Source organism: Temnothorax americanus, unplaced genomic scaffold, assembly GCF_048541705.1.
Source record: "Temnothorax americanus isolate GAGA-0224 unplaced genomic scaffold, ASM4854170v1 Scaffold29, whole genome shotgun sequence".
NCBI classification, from domain to species: Eukaryota; Metazoa; Arthropoda; class Insecta; order Hymenoptera; family Formicidae; genus Temnothorax; species Temnothorax americanus.
The window spans coordinates 2,855,326-2,871,968 of NW_027509432.1; the positions used below are offsets into that span (position 1 = coordinate 2,855,326).

The 16,643-nt window shown below is 30.5% G+C and overlaps 4 protein-coding genes across 10 annotated transcripts in view; 2 read left to right on the forward strand and 2 right to left on the reverse strand.

The window, feature by feature from the left end:
* LOC143899871 (uncharacterized) overlaps positions 1–6,209 on the reverse strand; it is a 60,019-nt gene extending 53,810 nt beyond the window's left edge. For both annotated transcript variants that reach the window (XM_077410594.1, XM_077410593.1), the window contains exon 1: positions 5,816–6,209. The gene's annotated coding sequence lies outside the window, so the exon portion shown is untranslated. The remainder of the gene's footprint in view (positions 1–5,815) is intronic.
* Positions 6,210–7,098: 889 nt separating this feature from the next.
* Positions 7,099–14,710, reverse strand: LOC143899874 (coiled-coil domain-containing protein 137). Of its 2 annotated transcripts, XM_077410603.1 has the most exons (3): positions 14,522–14,710; positions 13,627–14,444; positions 7,099–7,117 (listed from the first exon to the last, which is right to left on the reverse strand). In XM_077410603.1, exons 1-2 carry the CDS (start codon positions 14,596–14,598, stop codon positions 13,628–13,630), a joined length of 894 nt encoding a protein of 297 aa, XP_077266729.1. In that variant the 5' UTR covers positions 14,599–14,710; the 3' UTR covers positions 7,099–7,117; position 13,627. The 2 variants fall into 2 exon arrangements, with proteins under 2 accessions (XP_077266729.1, XP_077266728.1); XM_077410602.1 differs by lacking the exon at positions 7,099–7,117 and having other exon boundaries at positions 13,564–14,444.
* On the forward strand, positions 11,414–13,539 carry Borcs5 (BLOC-1 related complex subunit 5). 5 transcript variants are annotated; one of them, XM_077410606.1, is made up of 3 exons: positions 11,414–12,039; positions 12,119–12,477; positions 12,811–13,539. In XM_077410606.1, exons 2-3 carry the CDS (start codon positions 12,164–12,166, stop codon positions 13,313–13,315), a joined length of 819 nt encoding a protein of 272 aa, XP_077266732.1. In that variant the 5' UTR covers positions 11,414–12,039; positions 12,119–12,163; the 3' UTR covers positions 13,316–13,539. The 5 variants fall into 5 exon arrangements, with proteins under 5 accessions (XP_077266732.1, XP_077266734.1, XP_077266731.1 ...); XM_077410608.1 differs by having other exon boundaries at positions 11,414–11,710; XM_077410605.1 differs by having other exon boundaries at positions 11,415–12,039; positions 12,110–12,477.
* A 277-nt stretch (positions 14,711–14,987) lies between the features above and the next one.
* Positions 14,988–16,290, forward strand: LOC143899876 (uncharacterized). The gene is made up of 2 exons (XM_077410609.1): positions 14,988–15,135; positions 15,246–16,290. The coding sequence occupies exons 1-2, from the start codon at positions 15,115–15,117 to the stop codon at positions 15,588–15,590; spliced, it is 366 nt and encodes a 121-aa protein (XP_077266735.1). The 5' UTR covers positions 14,988–15,114; the 3' UTR covers positions 15,591–16,290.
* The last annotated feature ends 353 nt before the right edge of the window (positions 16,291–16,643 follow it).

Sequence of the window (16,643 nt, forward strand, 5' to 3'; positions counted from 1 at the left end):
TGCCGTGGCGTCGACGACGTAGAGCGTCATAAGGCGATTTTCCGCACGTGCCATCAATTGTTTGCTCGCTTTTCCTTTACACACATATTGTTCCATTTCGTTTCTAAGTCTTTTGTCTTTGCCAAAGTCAATTCACAATGTGTACAAAATAAATCGGCGACGTAATTCCGTCAAATTTTCGAAAAAATGCTACTATACTTAAAAATTTTGTTATCATTCATACTCTTTGATATAAAAACATGAATGCATAATCACATATAAATGGTCAAAATTTGAATTGTTTGCAAGATATTTTATATTTTAGTCTGACATAAAATATGAAATATCTCATAAAATATTCATGTTTCGGTCTTATTTTAATGTTCTCTTACATACAAAATAACGAGATAATTCAAATAATCAATTTATATGCTTTTAAAAAAAACCTATATGCTTTTTTAAAAAAGGTATGAAATTTGCAATGTGCAACTACATATATACTGTTTTTTATTCATAAGCTTTATAACATTAAAAAAATTTGTTTCGGGACTTGAAGAATAGATAATATCAAATCAAGTAAAAAACGTTTAATTAACATAAGTTAGAAAACTTTGTTTCTTTAAATGTGAAAGTTTTCAGAGTCAAAAATGTTTTAACCTTATGTCCGTTTTTTATGTCCAAATTTTTCTGTATAAATCAATTTTCTTCCTCTTAATCCATACATATTAAAATCTTAAAAAAATGAATATTTTGTGAAATAATAAAGGACAAGATCAGAAAATTTTATATAGAAACTTTTATAGAATCTTATATAAAATCTCTCTTATCTCTTTTTTCTTTGTAAAGAATTCAGAATTACGTACATTTATACGTATAATATATAATTATAAAATTAATATATTAATTATTATATCTGTGTATTTGACCAGATAATATATTTCTACTCATCTAAAAAATTTTATACTGTACAACGGAGATGAAATCTTTGAAACAATAGCAATATACGAGATACAATAAAGAGTTGCGTCAGTGTTTCATCTAAGTGTTTCTTCGAGGAGTTTCCGTGAGTTGTATCTTGACGATCGCGCTTCATCCGCGTCATCTGCTCGCGCGGGAAATTGCGCTCGCCCGGAAAGATGAAGGAAAACTTCGAACTAAGTAAACTACAAACAAAGAAATGATCGGAGCTAGATGGATCTACAGATTTTGTGGGACGCTGGACAACTCATTTTCTTAACATGCTCAAACTTTAATTATGACATACTTAAAGCGATAACACGTTGTGATGATGATTAATTTTATATACATCTTTATTTTCATCTCAAGCAGTAAACGATCAATTTGAAGAAAAAAGTATCTCGAAAAATTTACCGATTGTGCTAGGTATATCTTTCTTTAGAACGAGCTTAAGGTATATAGACGTGTGCAATCACTATAATGGATCTCGCAGTGTGTGCGCGCGCGTGTTACGCTTGTTCATCTTAATATCCGCGCCGCTGTGCTGTGGGTGGACGAGATAAAGCCTAATCAAGGAGATGCGGTCTTATCCGCGTCGCAAACTGAGACATATTGCACGGCGAGCTGTGACAACGATACGTGCATCGCATAATGCCAATCATGCGAATCACACTATCCCATAACACTCGTAACTTCTCGCAACAACTTTCTCCATCGTATCGAGCCTGAGATCTTTGCGAAGTTTAATTTACTAAATTTTATGTTATTTATATGTACATATACATAAATTTTATTAGTTCTTATATTGCTTGTGACTCTGTTTACTCGCTTAGAGATTAAATTAATATTGACTATTGTAAATGTCAATAAAAAAATTACTTAACACTAATTAATGTTAATTAAATGTCAATTAAAGATAATTTAAAACTTTACATTCGGCAAAATAAAAATAATTTTTCTTTAAACCGCAATAACCCTGTACGTTTTATAGAGATTAATTGACGTGACGAAAAAAACATAAATGAGAACCCACGGCACATGACAAACACAGTGACCTTGAGTCGCTTCGCTTGCTATATAATGCGAGTAATTAGCGTGTGCCATAATTGTCTGTTCAAATAATGAATGTTTAGTCAAGAATACCGAAATTATTCAAATATTAAAGTCAAAAATATAATCCTAATTAGAAAACAAACTCCAAATGTGCAAACAAATGAAACAAAATTAATTGAAAAAATACATATATGATTACCTTCTTATGTGTGTATACAGGTGTGTATTAAAGTCGAAAACAAAATGTATCAGAAATACTTATTATACACAGATAACAGTTTTCTTTCAGTCTCTTTTGTATAATAAATATAATTAAACATATTGTAATAAAAGTTATATAACGTAATATAATGATACTAATATTATAAAAATACTAAAATTGAAAACAGAATCTTATTAAAAAAAAATAAACTGCAGGTATAAATATGGAACGACAGCAATTTAGAAAAATACAGTGATGATTAATTGCGTTTTTTGTATGTACAGGTGTGCATTCCATGAACACCCGAGTATTTATTACAGCCTGAGGGGAATAAATGCTTTCTCTCTCTTTCTGTTTTTCTTTATCTATACTAGAAAAATAAAATTGTCTGTTTTTTTTCGTGTTTTCCTGATGCTTCAATGAATATACCATATTCAAAATCATTGGTACATTTATTTTTATCGCACATGCGTGTATGTGTATATATATATATATATATATATATATATATATATATACATCAGCAAAAAAATAAATTTTTATAAAAAAAATGACAAATATATCAAATAAATTTTATATATGCATATATATTAAATTCCGTAAAAAAAATAATTTAAAATTTAAAAAGTTAATATATTTTATTTCATATTTGAATAACTTCTGAGGACTTAATATGTTGTATATCAATAAATTTAAAATAATTCTTTGTATAAATAATTTTATATTATAATTGTATATATTTTGCAATTAGAATTTTACAATAAAATAGATAATATTAAGTTATTAATTTAGATATTTAACTGTATATTACATATTATAAATGCGTGTTGTCGTAATAGTCGGTTAAAAAAAGATACATCCGAGAATCAGAATTTCGGCCAGCTGGAACTATTCTTGATGCCGGATCTATTTTCAAAGACGCCTGCTATACGTCCTACGCTCATCAAGTATCATCATAGCCGTGAAAACTCGAAATATTTCTTTCCTAAACTTATTCAAATTTCACCCTAAATTAATAAATAATAAGAAAAACATAATATTTCTGTCTAAATTTTATTTAAATTGCTTCTACAACCTAACTAGATTTTATTTCAATATACAAAAGAATAATAATAACCTCCTTTAATAACGCCACTCAGTAAAAATTTAATTTCTTTTTTAAATAAAAATAGAAAACTATAACTTCTCATGACTAATTAAAAAAATTATAGAATATTTTAGATTGTTTACTGTAACATGCTTGATAAATATATGTAATAAGTATATGATAATTAAATATTAAGAAGTTTATAAAAATATGTGAAATGATATAAAATAAAATATGTTATTATTGAAATCAAATCTTATGCTATTAAAATTAAACAGCTGATACAAACTCATCACCAGCAATCGAGGGTTAATTAAGTACTTAAGTATTTGCTTGTAATTTCAACGCGCAACACAAATTTTCATACATCACTTTCTTCTTTCTACGAGAGGTGCGGTTTGGCCTCAATTATTAATTCTGAAATTATGCAATCACAAAAACAACACACAATAAACGGCCAACATATTATTAGATATTCTGCCTGAATATGACGTAATATGACCGAAGTATATGTAGACAATAAAGATGACACTTTAACAATTTTAGTAAAAAATGGAGCTCTTCATTTTAAACACGATCAACATATCTGGAGCTGTCATTTAATTAATGACACCAACCTAAATATACAACAGGGCTTTATAAATATGTCAGTTCGTTAATTAATATAAAAATAACTATATTTGTAATATAATTAGTATTATACATTAGAATATATATATTATAATATTATAATAGATAAAATCTAAGAACTGAGCATAATTATTTCAACATTTCTCTCTTTTATATTCTAGTATCGCGATTCTTTAATATTCTGTATGTATTTCGATATAACAAATATTTTCGTATTACGACTAAATTTAATGTCAGAAATTTTCTAATGCCTTTTTGGAGCATTTTTTTTTAAAATTATGTCATATATTTTGACATATGCTAATATTTTGCAATTAACCGCTTCCTACGCTATTATTTTCCACGAGCAAACTTCAGAACAAGTTTTTTTTATCGTTGTTCGTCGTCTAGCAAATTGACGTTATTACGCGGTTTATCGCGGCAGACCGCAATTGTCGAAACAAACACAGTTTGCAATTTCACAATATAATGCGAATTTTCTATTTCAATTTAGGCAGCGTTCAAATTATTCCGTTTACTTGTAATGTCGTTATAACAGTTCACAATTACAATTGTATAATCGCAATATATAAAAGCTTTGTATATTATTAGCCATTCAATTTTATGTTTTATATAAATAATAATTTAATTATTAAATTTAATATTAATATTAATAATAATTAAATTTTAACTTTATTAATATATATATTAAATGTTAATTTTTGATTGTATTTTATTTAATCTATTAAATTAATTTTATTATAGTTTATAATTTCATATTCTTGATCTTTAATTGCGTAAAACAATACATTATAATTATTATATTTAATTAAAAAATATATCACATTTTTATTTAAATAAAAAAAACTTTATATATATTTATTTATATAAGATTTAAGAAATAAACCTCTTTATTTTTATTTCAAACTCTTAGATGAAGAGAGATAGCGTCTAAAATATATATGCGTTCAAAGAGAAGAGTGCCAAGAAGAGAGAGAGAGAGAGAGAGAGAGAGAGAAGAGTACTTTAAAAAAGTGCATAATTAAAATATGAATAAACATATGTTACTTTGCGTAAGGCGCATATTTTTATGAATTATTTAGTGGTAGTTAGTGTATCATTTTCTTTGCGAATCAACGACGCCACATATTTCAATAATAAGTTTAACAGAACTCGTATTTCAAATGTTTATTTTTATTAACTTTATAACGGGAGAAATAAACATTTCTTCGAATACAATTACTGCTTTTGTATTTGTAACAGAGTTCGAAAAAACAAATTCAGTCGATCAGTTTATCATGGAGCATTTTATATTTAATTTTCAATTTAATTTCAAGATAAAACCGATAATTTTGAGTAAAAACTTAGTTAATTAATTTTGATCGAATGTGTTAAATTTTGTTAAAAATTAATTTAATTTATTTCTAAAAACGATTTTTTCATTTAATAAAATTTGTTAAATTTTTGGACAAATTATTTCAAAATATATTATAACATTACAGTTATTTCCAAATAATTCGCGAAATATGTATTTCATAATTAAGTACATCATTATCTGTCAAACAATTTTCATTATCTTCCAAAAGGTTTTTGTTTATGTTTGTTAAAATAAAAATGTATTAAATAAACGTATTAAAATGTACTTATTAAAATAATGTAATACTCCTTTCTCGAGCTCGTTGATAAAATAACATAATTATAATAATTTTCATTGGCGTATATAACAAAGAAAAGATGTGAAGCAATACATTCCCTATTTTGCCGTTGTAAAATTCTTATGCGAGTTTTTACGGTATATTAGCCGTTTTGTTAATATTTTAATCTTTTAATTATATATGTACGCTTTTAATTAAATTTTACGCATATTAAAAACTTGTTTATTTAATAAGATAAAAATAAAACCTATATATATCGGAGCTGTTACACACCTTTTCCGTAACGTCGCAGCTGAACTTTGTCAATGTAAAAGCTTCAGAAAAAATACTATTTCACAAATATCGCACTCGCGAATATCTACACGGGCTCCAATTTTTTTTTCTTTTTGACAGTGTTGCGATACCGTGGAGAATCGAGGAATAAGCTTTGTAAATGTCGACGACAATCGTCAATTTGAATTGCAATGAAACAAGATGCACGATTTCCGATTTACGAACGATTTACGTCACGCGATCTTGCAATGCATATAACGGTGGCAATAGTGCGAGGCGAGTATCCCGTAGAGAAGTGCAATGCAAAACCACGTGGTCGCGCAATTTTCGAGACGGAGCACACGGCGCAAAACGAAACTCGCGTATCAGCAGCTCGCTGTACACTGTCTGACACACGGAGTCGCGCGACGCGCACTCAGTCATCGTGATCGTCCGCGCGCGTTATCCCCTCTTTGAACCCTCCATGCCACTCTCCATTCCACGCGCCAGCGCACGCCGCTGATGTACATGTGTGAAATATAAAGTGAATTCGTAATCACATGCTACGCTCGATTAAAGGGGTACTCTAATAAAATTTCCCGTTTCTTTATATATTCAGTTTTTATTAATGAAATATAATTTATATATTTAAATATTTATACGTTCGTAATAGAAATAATTTATATGTACTTATAATGCATTATATGCAATTTATAACGTAGAATATGGAATTTTTGTTGTTTAATGTAATAAATTAATAATTCTCTATCATTGATCGATCGCAATCTTGTATAGTTGATCTATAATCGGGCGTAATTAAGTACTGTAGTGATATATACACACATATATAATAAGGAATAGAGTTTTATTTCTTTAAATATACTTATTGAATGTGTGTAGAAGGAAAATAAAGGGAATTTAGTAACCAATTTTTCCAATTACATTTCATGAATTTACTTCACCTTTCTACGAATTTATTGCAACTGAAGGAACATTTGTAGCTCATAAAAAAAGTATTACGCAGCACATTCTCGGCGAGTCCAATTTCCAATTACTTTGCCGTTTTGAACACACATTCGACAATGACAAATTACTAAATCGCTGCAGACCTCGCGCCAAATGCATATCACGTTGTTAGACATTTCACATTTTATCAACTTTTATATAATGTACAATGGATTGTCGTCGCATATAAATATTAAAAATTTAATATAAAATAATATTTAAAAATTATACATATTTATATAAATCTATATATATAAAGGAAGATGTCCTGACTGACTGACTGACTCACTCATCAACGTCCAGCCCAAACCCCTGAACCTAGAAACATGAAATTTGGAGAGTGTATTCCTCTCATGACGTTCTTCCTTTATATATATATATATATATATATATATATATATATATATATATATATATATATATATATTTATATTCATATTTATATTTATTTGCAAATTATGTCCGCGAGAGAGAGAAAAAGAGAGAGAGAGAGAGAGAGAGAGAGAGAGAGAGAAAGAGAGAGAGAGAGAGAGAAAAGGACGATGCGGAAATCCTGTTGGCGTTAAATATAAATATGCGCGCGCTATCATCTATTTGCGTCTTATTATACATGTCCTCCGGGGCGAAGCCCGGGTAACCAGTTAATATAAATATAAATATATACACACACAAATATAATATAAATATGTATAATGCAGACAATCGTACATGCACACACATCAAATATACGCACACACGTATTGTGTGTATGTTTTCTATATATATTTTTGGTTATTAACTTTTTAGTTATCCGAGAATATCAAATAACATTATTATTGTTTAAATAAACAACTGTGGAAGTTAAGACATTCTCAACATAGAGCGGCATAGATCATCAGAAAGTGACTTAAAAGTAGAGTGAAAGGGCTCGCAGGGTCACATCCCTCGAAGGCACAATCTCGAGATAAAAATCGAGCGAGCAAGCGAGCATAAAAATGGCATTAAATTCGAATTGCTCGTATCCTGGCGCGCAAAACTTTAACAAGAGGCGGTCGTCTCTGTTGTCATAAAAAAAAATGGAAAGGCGTAAAGGCGCCGCGCGACACTCGAGATATGTGATTGTGCATAGAGAATACGAGACATATTATGTATATGAAATAAATAAGAGAATTTACAGCCTTATTTTTTATTTGAGTATATAAAATGCACAAATCCACTTGAAATTCATTTTAAAACGCTTGTATGCGCGCGCGCGCGTGTGTGTCATGCATGTGTGTTGTGTGTAATGCATGATTTCTATATGCCATTTTATACATATATAATTACGAGAGAGAAAGAGAGAGAGAGAGGAGAGTACAGTAAAATATAATTATATATGTATAAAACCACACAAAATTTTATCACATATTATAATTTAAATATAATAAATAATGAGTAAATATATAATAAAATACTTAATAATTAAAATTAAATAAAATTGATAAAAATGATTAAAATAATAATTCTTATTTTACATAAAATAAATATTTAATTTGTATGTAAGTATAATGATAATAAAAACGTGATTATATATATAAAAATGTGCAGAAAATGTTTCATACATATTAGCGAACTGGTAAAAATTTGCACAATATTTTGCGTCATTCCATGACGGCTTTGTTAATTAACGAATCGTTGCCGCAAGGCGTGCAAAATGTTCGCTAAAATAACATTTCGATATAAACTTTCTGAAACAAGTATTTTTACAAGTGTAACGGGTTTCGCGATTCAACGCGAAAATATAATTCGTGAACAAATGTATATACATACAAACTACAAACACGTCTGAATATTTTATTTCATTTTTTTTATTGTGCCATTTACGTAAGTTTATTTTTTGCAAATTTTCTTTTTTTTCGTATATACCTGAAACCATCATGAATCAATAATAAAATATTTATCAGCAATGAAAGTATAATAAATGGAAGATGTAAATGAGAAATAAATAAAAAACTTTATTTAGATGACGTATGTATTTTATCTAATAAAATAAAAATTGCAAACAATTGCAATAAATATAGATAATTATAAGAAATATGTCCTTCAACAATGCGTTATCAATTTTAAGATTTGAAAGAAGTGTACACATATATACCCCAGACAACACAACGTCCAAAATCGGGACACAAGACGCCTCAAAAACGTCATTAAAACGTTTTTATTAAACCGACATATTATAAGACGTCTTAAAGACGTCACTAAGACGCCCCACATCCCAACCCTGAACACCGTGTCATCCGGGACTCAGCATATACGCGCAACACGCTCGCATGTCTCTACTTTTTGAACCTTCAATCAATAAGACATTCCCGACAAAAAATACTTCTTACAATTATTTATATTGACATAAATGCATACTTATATGAACCTTGTTTTCTTTAATTCTCACATTTTAAATGTTCCGCGAAAATAGAAAATCTCTTGATCGCACGTTTTGTATGCAGAAAAGTGTGGGCAAACATAGAAACCTTGCGGCGAAAATTCGGTCGTTTGATTATTTGCTTGGCAGATCAACTCTCTCGTGACTTCTCGCTATTGTCTTATCACATTTTATCAGATTCTTCAAATCGTCTTTTATCGTATAATAGATAGACAGATAGTTTCCGATACGAATCGTTATTAAATTAACTTACGAGAGTAAAATGTATATGTATTCGGAAATATCGTCTGTATATTTATGAATTAATGTTAAATAATAATTTTCGAAAAAATATTTTGCATACACACATTTGGGAGTCGATTGTGTATCTTGAAACGAGATAAAAATTACGAAAGTGAGAAAATTCACTAGAGTATCCACGATTTTATTTGTCAAAATCTGATGGTAAATTTGTTCACTTTTGTGATTTTTACCTCGTTTCAAGATTACACTCGATCTCTTTATATTTTTATATATTGTTACGTAGAAAACAGAAAATGTTCTCTACAAATGTTTTTATTCATATATTTATTATTATGAACATAAAAATAAATTCATGTATAACTTTATATATTTGCATTACATATTATTATACTTATGATATAACATGACGACTCCTTCTCTTCCTTTATCTCTTAATATTCTTCTCCATTCTATTATATGTGTTTTAACAATTCTCAGGTGTATTAGTTAAAATTTAATTATTTTTTACTCAATTACATTAATCAGATTCTATTTTAATTATATTTTATGTTATGTATATAATTAGCGAGAGAGAGAGAGAGAAATTATACATTCTATATATTACGTATACATACGTAGTTAACAGAATACACCGAATAATAAAAGTAACTGTATTTTTAACCACCAATTACAGGCAAAGTTTCTCGTTAAAAAAATGTCAGTCAAATTTAAAATCATCTTATAATCTGTTTTATCTTTAAAAAATACGCGCATGCCCAATAATTCTTTATTGATTTAATTTCTAAAAATTTGAAAGATTTCTCTGACAAGTAAAAAATAGATACAATAAATATGAGAAACTGATGCGCTACGTAAACTGTGTAAATAATAAATATATGTGAAAAATATTGTTAGAATTGCAAAGTGACGTGTGATGTACGTTAAAAGGAACATAAATGTCAACATATATATTTACAAGAATATATACGATTTTATCAGTTGCACTGACTTTCATGCTTTTTGCGATCTAATTTCCATGATAATAATACTTTACTTTACAATGATAACAATAATTTACGTTGCGAATAATACCACGCATCGCCGTAAATTTCCTGAAAGATACGTTCTCGTATCTTCCACTCCACATATACATAGCCTTGACTCTCTTAGATTCGTAAAAGAATTTATATACTGAGATAAAATATGTATCAGTATGAATTCTGACAAGCGTTGAATCTAAAAAATAAAATAAATAGAAAATTAAATTAATAAAAAACATAAAAAATAAAAAAGTATAAAATAGAAAAGCTAAAATATAGAAAAGCTAACATTTATAGTTGATTTTTCTATAATTTTTCAAGATTCAGTTTTAATATATGTAATACATTTTTTTCAGGCTACATTGCAACTAATTTCTTTTTTAGCAAAAATTATAGACTTGTTGACAACTGTAATTTATAAAACAATACAAATTCTTCTATTGTTTATTTTTACTGTTGATGTTTATATACTAGCGATACTGATGAGGTCATACAAATTTTTATAAAATGACTGGTAATTTATCGACGGAGTAGAAAATAAAGACTTCAAAATTTTCAAAGGATAAATGGTTTGTATTTAAACCTAGACATAGATTTAAGTATAGAAACCTATGTCTATGTTTAAATACAAACCATATTAATAATATTTTGTAAAAAAATTTTTAAGGACAACGATTTGACCCAAATTACATCGTATGTGTATATATACGTGACGCGTATGTACATACCGAAAACGTCATTAATGCCTGCCCAGCTGTGTTCTTGGAATTTCTATAGTGCACGTTACATGTACATACTATGCTTCAGGTGGAAGGCATTAATGACGCCTACTATACATACATATATAAATCTACTAGATGGAAGATGGAACAGGGTAGACATCTTTCGGATTTGTTTCACTAGTCAGGTAGTATGAAACGAATCGTTGTCTACGGGTGTAGTATATACTAGATTTGTCCGTATTGCTTAAAATTCCTAAAAATTCCTGTACTTAAAATAAGATAAATATACATTAAATTGGGAGTTGGAGAAAGAGAAAGCGAAGATTCTAAATTCTAAGTGCAAAAACGGCAACGCGAACAGATCTACTAACTCGATACAAGATGGCAGAATTATCGTGCATCTAATCTGACTATCGAATTCTTCACTATAATTTTATAGTTAATGGTCAATATATAGAAAAATGATGTTGATTGACGTTTGAAGTGACGTTTCCGTGGACAGATCAATGTTATGGAACACGAAATAAAAGTAACTCAAATGCATAAATACATCCATATATAAAACACACATGAAATGAGTGAATATATTAAATAGCAACAAATAAGCATAAATCAAGCATAAAATAGAAATTTTTATACAGTGTATTCATGTAACTTCTTAGTGATTGACTTCAATTCATTCTCACAACAATGACGTGTTATGAGAAGACGTAAACAATACCAACAAATATCAAACACATTGAATGTACTGTAATTAAACACTTAAATGTTCTGATATTTCGCAAAAGTGTGTTTTATATTGATTTTCCTAACCATTACACACTTCAATAAAATTTGCAAAACTTGTGATCCACAAAGGTGATAAAAAAAAACGTTAAAAATATCGTAAAATATATCGAATATACTGTAATTTGGTTGAAGTGCATAGTTTTTACAGACACTTCTGTTTCCTGAAGTTCCGTAAGCTTTAAAAGATCTGAGAATGGGGTCCGAGCAAAGCTCTCAGAATAGTAACCAAGGTGCCAACAGTGGAAAAACAAGGACGAGTCAACTCAGACGTGGCAAAAGCGTTCCAAATCGTGAGAGAGTGCCAGAGGATACTCCACCAAGGTGTATCAGTCCTGGCGCCAGCATTTGTTCTGATTCCGACCTTCCGTATATTTCTTATACAGTGAATCGACCTATCGGAGATTCACCAAAGATGACGAACAAACAATCGCAACTCTACAGAGGGAAAAGTATTGGAGCTGGGGAATTTTCCAGGCGGAAAAACAGCCCAGGCACAACAAATCACAAGTAGGTATCATCGGGTTGTATAAAATATCAATTTTCAACAACTCTTCAAATATTTACAATGAAAAATTACATATTAAGAAGATAGTAATATTCTTTAAGTATGCCAAGTAACAAGGTGTTCTCATAATATTCTTATTTTTTATAAATCTTTACTTATAAATATATGTAAAGAAAGGGTGTACTATGTGTCACGTAATATTTCGTTATTAGATAATATTTACTCTATCAGAATGTTTTAATAAAAAAATCAACACCTTCAAAAATCATATTTTATAACAATTTTATGTTACGTAAAATTTCATTTGATTTAATCTCTTTCCATCTGCTTAAAAGTCACAGGAAAATGAATACGGACAACAGGGCACACAATATCGTAGTGGTGAAGCCAGCTCAAGCAGACCCTACAGCAGACAAGGATCCTGACATAGTGAAACTACAGAGTATCCCGATGTTTCTGCCGATCATGCGTGGCACGTTGAACCTACCACCGGGCGTACGCGATCCGGAGGTCCTGGAGAGGCTTGATCCTGTCGGTCTGTTCAATCTGTGCGCGCGTTATCAACATCATCTCAATACGAACGCGCAGATAATAGCAGCCGAGCAAGCCACTTTGTGTACCAATATGGAAGTGGAATTCGGCAAAGTGCTGAATCTCGCTGTGGATCGACAGAAGAGATTCGCTAGGTTCGCGGAGCAGATGAACAAAGTGCACGATCTCAGCCGTCAGCTCACTAGATGCCATTCGCTCCTCAATCAAACCCTCGAGAGCCTCGAAACGCTTAACAATCTGTTGCCAGTGGAAGAGAGGCTCGAGCCCTTCGTCTGGACCACAGGCTAAATACATCCGAATTATAGAAGGAATTTCATCGCTCTTATTTTCAGCAAGAAACTTGGATTCGATAAAATGTTCGTGTTCTTTCGCAAAGAAATTATGATCAAGAGATACAAAAAGCTTCGGGACATTATCTAACTTCAAGAAACTTCAATTAATTTCGTTATAAAAGAGTTTTATCCTCCATATTCGACTCACATTTAACATATAATCGTAACACGCAATAAAATCAGGAAAATAAATTAAAAAAAAAAAACAATCTAATATATGCTTTTTATTGAAACACAATTTATTGCTTTTGTATATTTTAAACATACCCTAGTCGCTTCTATCAGCCGATCGCTGAGACTTCAATTGTCTGTAGGCTGCAATAGCTTCACTCTGTCTCTTCTCTAGTCTTCTTCTTTCCGTTTCAGGTAAATGTTTCCTCTTTCCAGAACGATTAATCACTTTAGAAGCAGAAGAAACCTCTTTAGGACTTTCCAATAACGAACTCAACAATAAATTCTTCGGCTTTCTATTCTCATCCATTTTTTTGGACTTGATTTTTAATCTGGGAGGTTCGTGGGCAACTTCGCCAAAAATAACCTTGTCTTGCAACCTCTCAAACTCATCACGATTTTCCAGTTCCTTTTCTTTCTTCATACGCAGCTTCAGTTTCCGCTTATCGCTCTTTGTTAAGGTAGCTGAAGGTTCAGCTACCTTCTTTTTTCTATTAATATTCTTATGCTTCGCTTGTAATCCTTCTACATCATCCTTTTCACGTTTGCATTTTGTTAAACCTTGAATTTCGCCAGTATTCGAATCCCGTTCAATCTGGACACCATACTTCTTCTCAAATGCTATTTCCTTGAGAAAATCATGCGTTTCTTTGGACACCCTGTGCATGAATTGCCTACCGGACTCGCCTGGTCGCTGTTGAAATACTGGTGTAACTTTATCTGGCTTTCCTTTTGGATTTGGTTTATGATGCTGTAGCCCCACACAGATAAGCGCATTCTTTTTCTTTCGTTTCCTCTTCGAGATGTTGCCGCTGGTCTTCGCAGCTTCCTTCAATTTAATCACGCGCTCCAGGCTCTTCGGGATCGCCTGCTCGTCCACGTTTTTCGGCGCCGAATTCGTGCACAATTCTAACCTAAAATCCGCTGCCAGTTCAGTATACAAATCATCTAAACTTCATCGCTCAAGTTCCAACTTTACTTAGCAACTCACTCCGCCATGCGCTTAGCGCGCTGCTTCTCGGGATCCTTGACACCCCGATGCTTCTTCCCCGGTATCTTGCGGCCCATATTCACGTTTTGTTCGTTCTCCCGTTCCGTCAATTCGCGTCTTTCGCCTCGCGCCTCGCGCTCGCACGTGGCCCGTGGCCCGTGGCCGCGTAAACAGCTTGTTTACAAACGTTTATTTTCTAGGGACGAAAATAATCTATTTTCTCTAGGAACCTTTATAAACATGTCTTACTAAAATTTCTAAAGAATTTTGGGTGCATTCAGTAGCACGACCGCTAAATATGATTGGTTGGATTCAAAAGTAAAAGCCAATCACATTTTATTGCTACTTAGCTCAATTCATTCATAATCCAGGACAGCGGGCTGTCTCGATTTTGGACATGCGTGCTGTCTGGGAAGATAAACGTCTGCGCAAATTCCGTTCTTATAAAAAATCTACAAGTTGATTGGCTAAGAACAATGCGATAGCCAATCATACGTTTCTCTTGCAAATTAATTCAAGAATCGAGCCCTTATTCTCCATGAAACGGGATTCCATCTATCTAGCATATTACATCTATGGTTCGAACGTCCTAAATGTTATTGTTCCAACAAGAGGTTAGATAAGACTTCCTTGAATTTATTTCAACGTTATTCATAAGCAAAAACCAAGCAGTTATCTCATATTCCGTTAATCTAATCATTCTAAAAACAATTTTACTGCATAGCATGCATCTTGCCCAGAATTAAAACAAATGAATTCCACGCTTCGATCGAGACTATTTGTTACTAAAAGACTGTATTGTTATCGGCGGAATATGTCGATACGAAAAGATGACGAGGATCGGGTCGATCAAGCAAAGGAAACTTCAATTGGCGATTTGGCGGAACCGACCAATTGCTGCATGTCAGGGTGCACGAATTGTGTATGGATTAAATATGCAGAGGAATTGAGCAACGTGATAGAGAGATCCGACATAGATATGCAAAAAACCATCTTCGAGAAGGTGCAAGATCCTAATATGAGAGCGTTTCTAGCGATGGAACTGAGGTGTCGGAAGCTGATAAAATAGAGCGAATCAATATAATAACGCATCAATATGGACAGTGTGAGAAGAGGTAATTCGAGAGAAAAGACACCTGTGGTATTTGTAATTATTAGTCTAAAAATCCACAAGACAAAAGAATTATGATTGCTGCAGAGTACCTTGTATATATTGTAAATTGTAAATAAGGTTCTAGGCGATGAATATTATTTTCAGTTTATGTAAATATAACATTCTCGAGATACATACTGTATATAATTATGTATATATATATATATATATATATATATATATATATATATACACGTTCACAATATATTGATATTATATATTACTTTTGTTGAAGTTAAATTATAAGTTTACCAAATTAGAAGAAACTTTGCTTCGCATAGTAAATAATTAACAAAAAAGATTTTTACTCGATCCAATTGGTCATATTATAATTATTACGTTTACTACGTTTCAACCATTGTATAATGGTATATATTTATACCATTGTATAAATTTACTCTATATTATTCGCATGATTTTTTTTTAACGTAATTACTTACTTAAAGTATATTTTACACCCCAACATTATATATTATAATTTTGTTTTTTATAATTAAGTAAAAGTTGATATAAATTTCGATATATCTTCTATATAAAAATAAGTACAAAAGTTCTTCTTTAATTGTGAAATAATTTGTGCAACATTCGATTAATAAAGAAATTTTTATTCTGTAAATTTAGTAGATTTCAGCTAACCGAAATACTTATATATAATTTATTAAACTTTAGGAATTAATTCATTTAATAATTTATTTTGTTTAACTCTTTATTGTCCTCGTTCAGTAAACGTTAATGTTTTTATATAAACACCGAATCATAATAAAGAAAACTAGTTTCAAGTTTAGTGAACTTTGCTATGATTCGCCTTATACAGGGACAATGGAGGATTAATACATACGAGTCCTTTATTTTATAATTATACTACTAATTTTTTAGTTCCAATTGTGTATATCTTGGTTAATATAATTTTCATACAATTTGTAATATATAATATTTTTCTATTTAATTATACTATTTTTTAAATGTCAG

What these genes read in the sequence shown, in the direction of transcription:
- Borcs5 (XM_077410606.1), top strand. Translation starts at nt 12,164, where the DNA reads ATGGGGTCCGAGCAAAGCTCTCAGAATAGTAACCAAGGTGCCAACAGT. An exon ending in CCAGGCACAACAAATCACAA is followed by an intron (nt 12,478 to 12,810) that starts GTAGGTATCATC and finishes TCTGCTTAAAAG; the next exon opens with TCACAGGAAAATGAATACGG.
- LOC143899874 (XM_077410603.1), bottom strand. Translation starts at nt 14,598, where the DNA reads ATGGGCCGCAAGATACCGGGGAAGAAGCATCGGGGTGTCAAGGATCCC. An exon ending in CGCGCTAAGCGCATGGCGGA is followed by an intron (nt 14,445 to 14,521) that starts GTGAGTTGCTAA and finishes AGCGGATTTTAG; the next exon opens with GTTAGAATTGTGCACGAATT.
- LOC143899876 (XM_077410609.1), top strand. Translation starts at nt 15,115, where the DNA reads ATGTTATTGTTCCAACAAGAG. An exon ending in TGTTATTGTTCCAACAAGAG is followed by an intron (nt 15,136 to 15,245) that starts GTTAGATAAGAC and finishes TTTACTGCATAG; the next exon opens with CATGCATCTTGCCCAGAATT.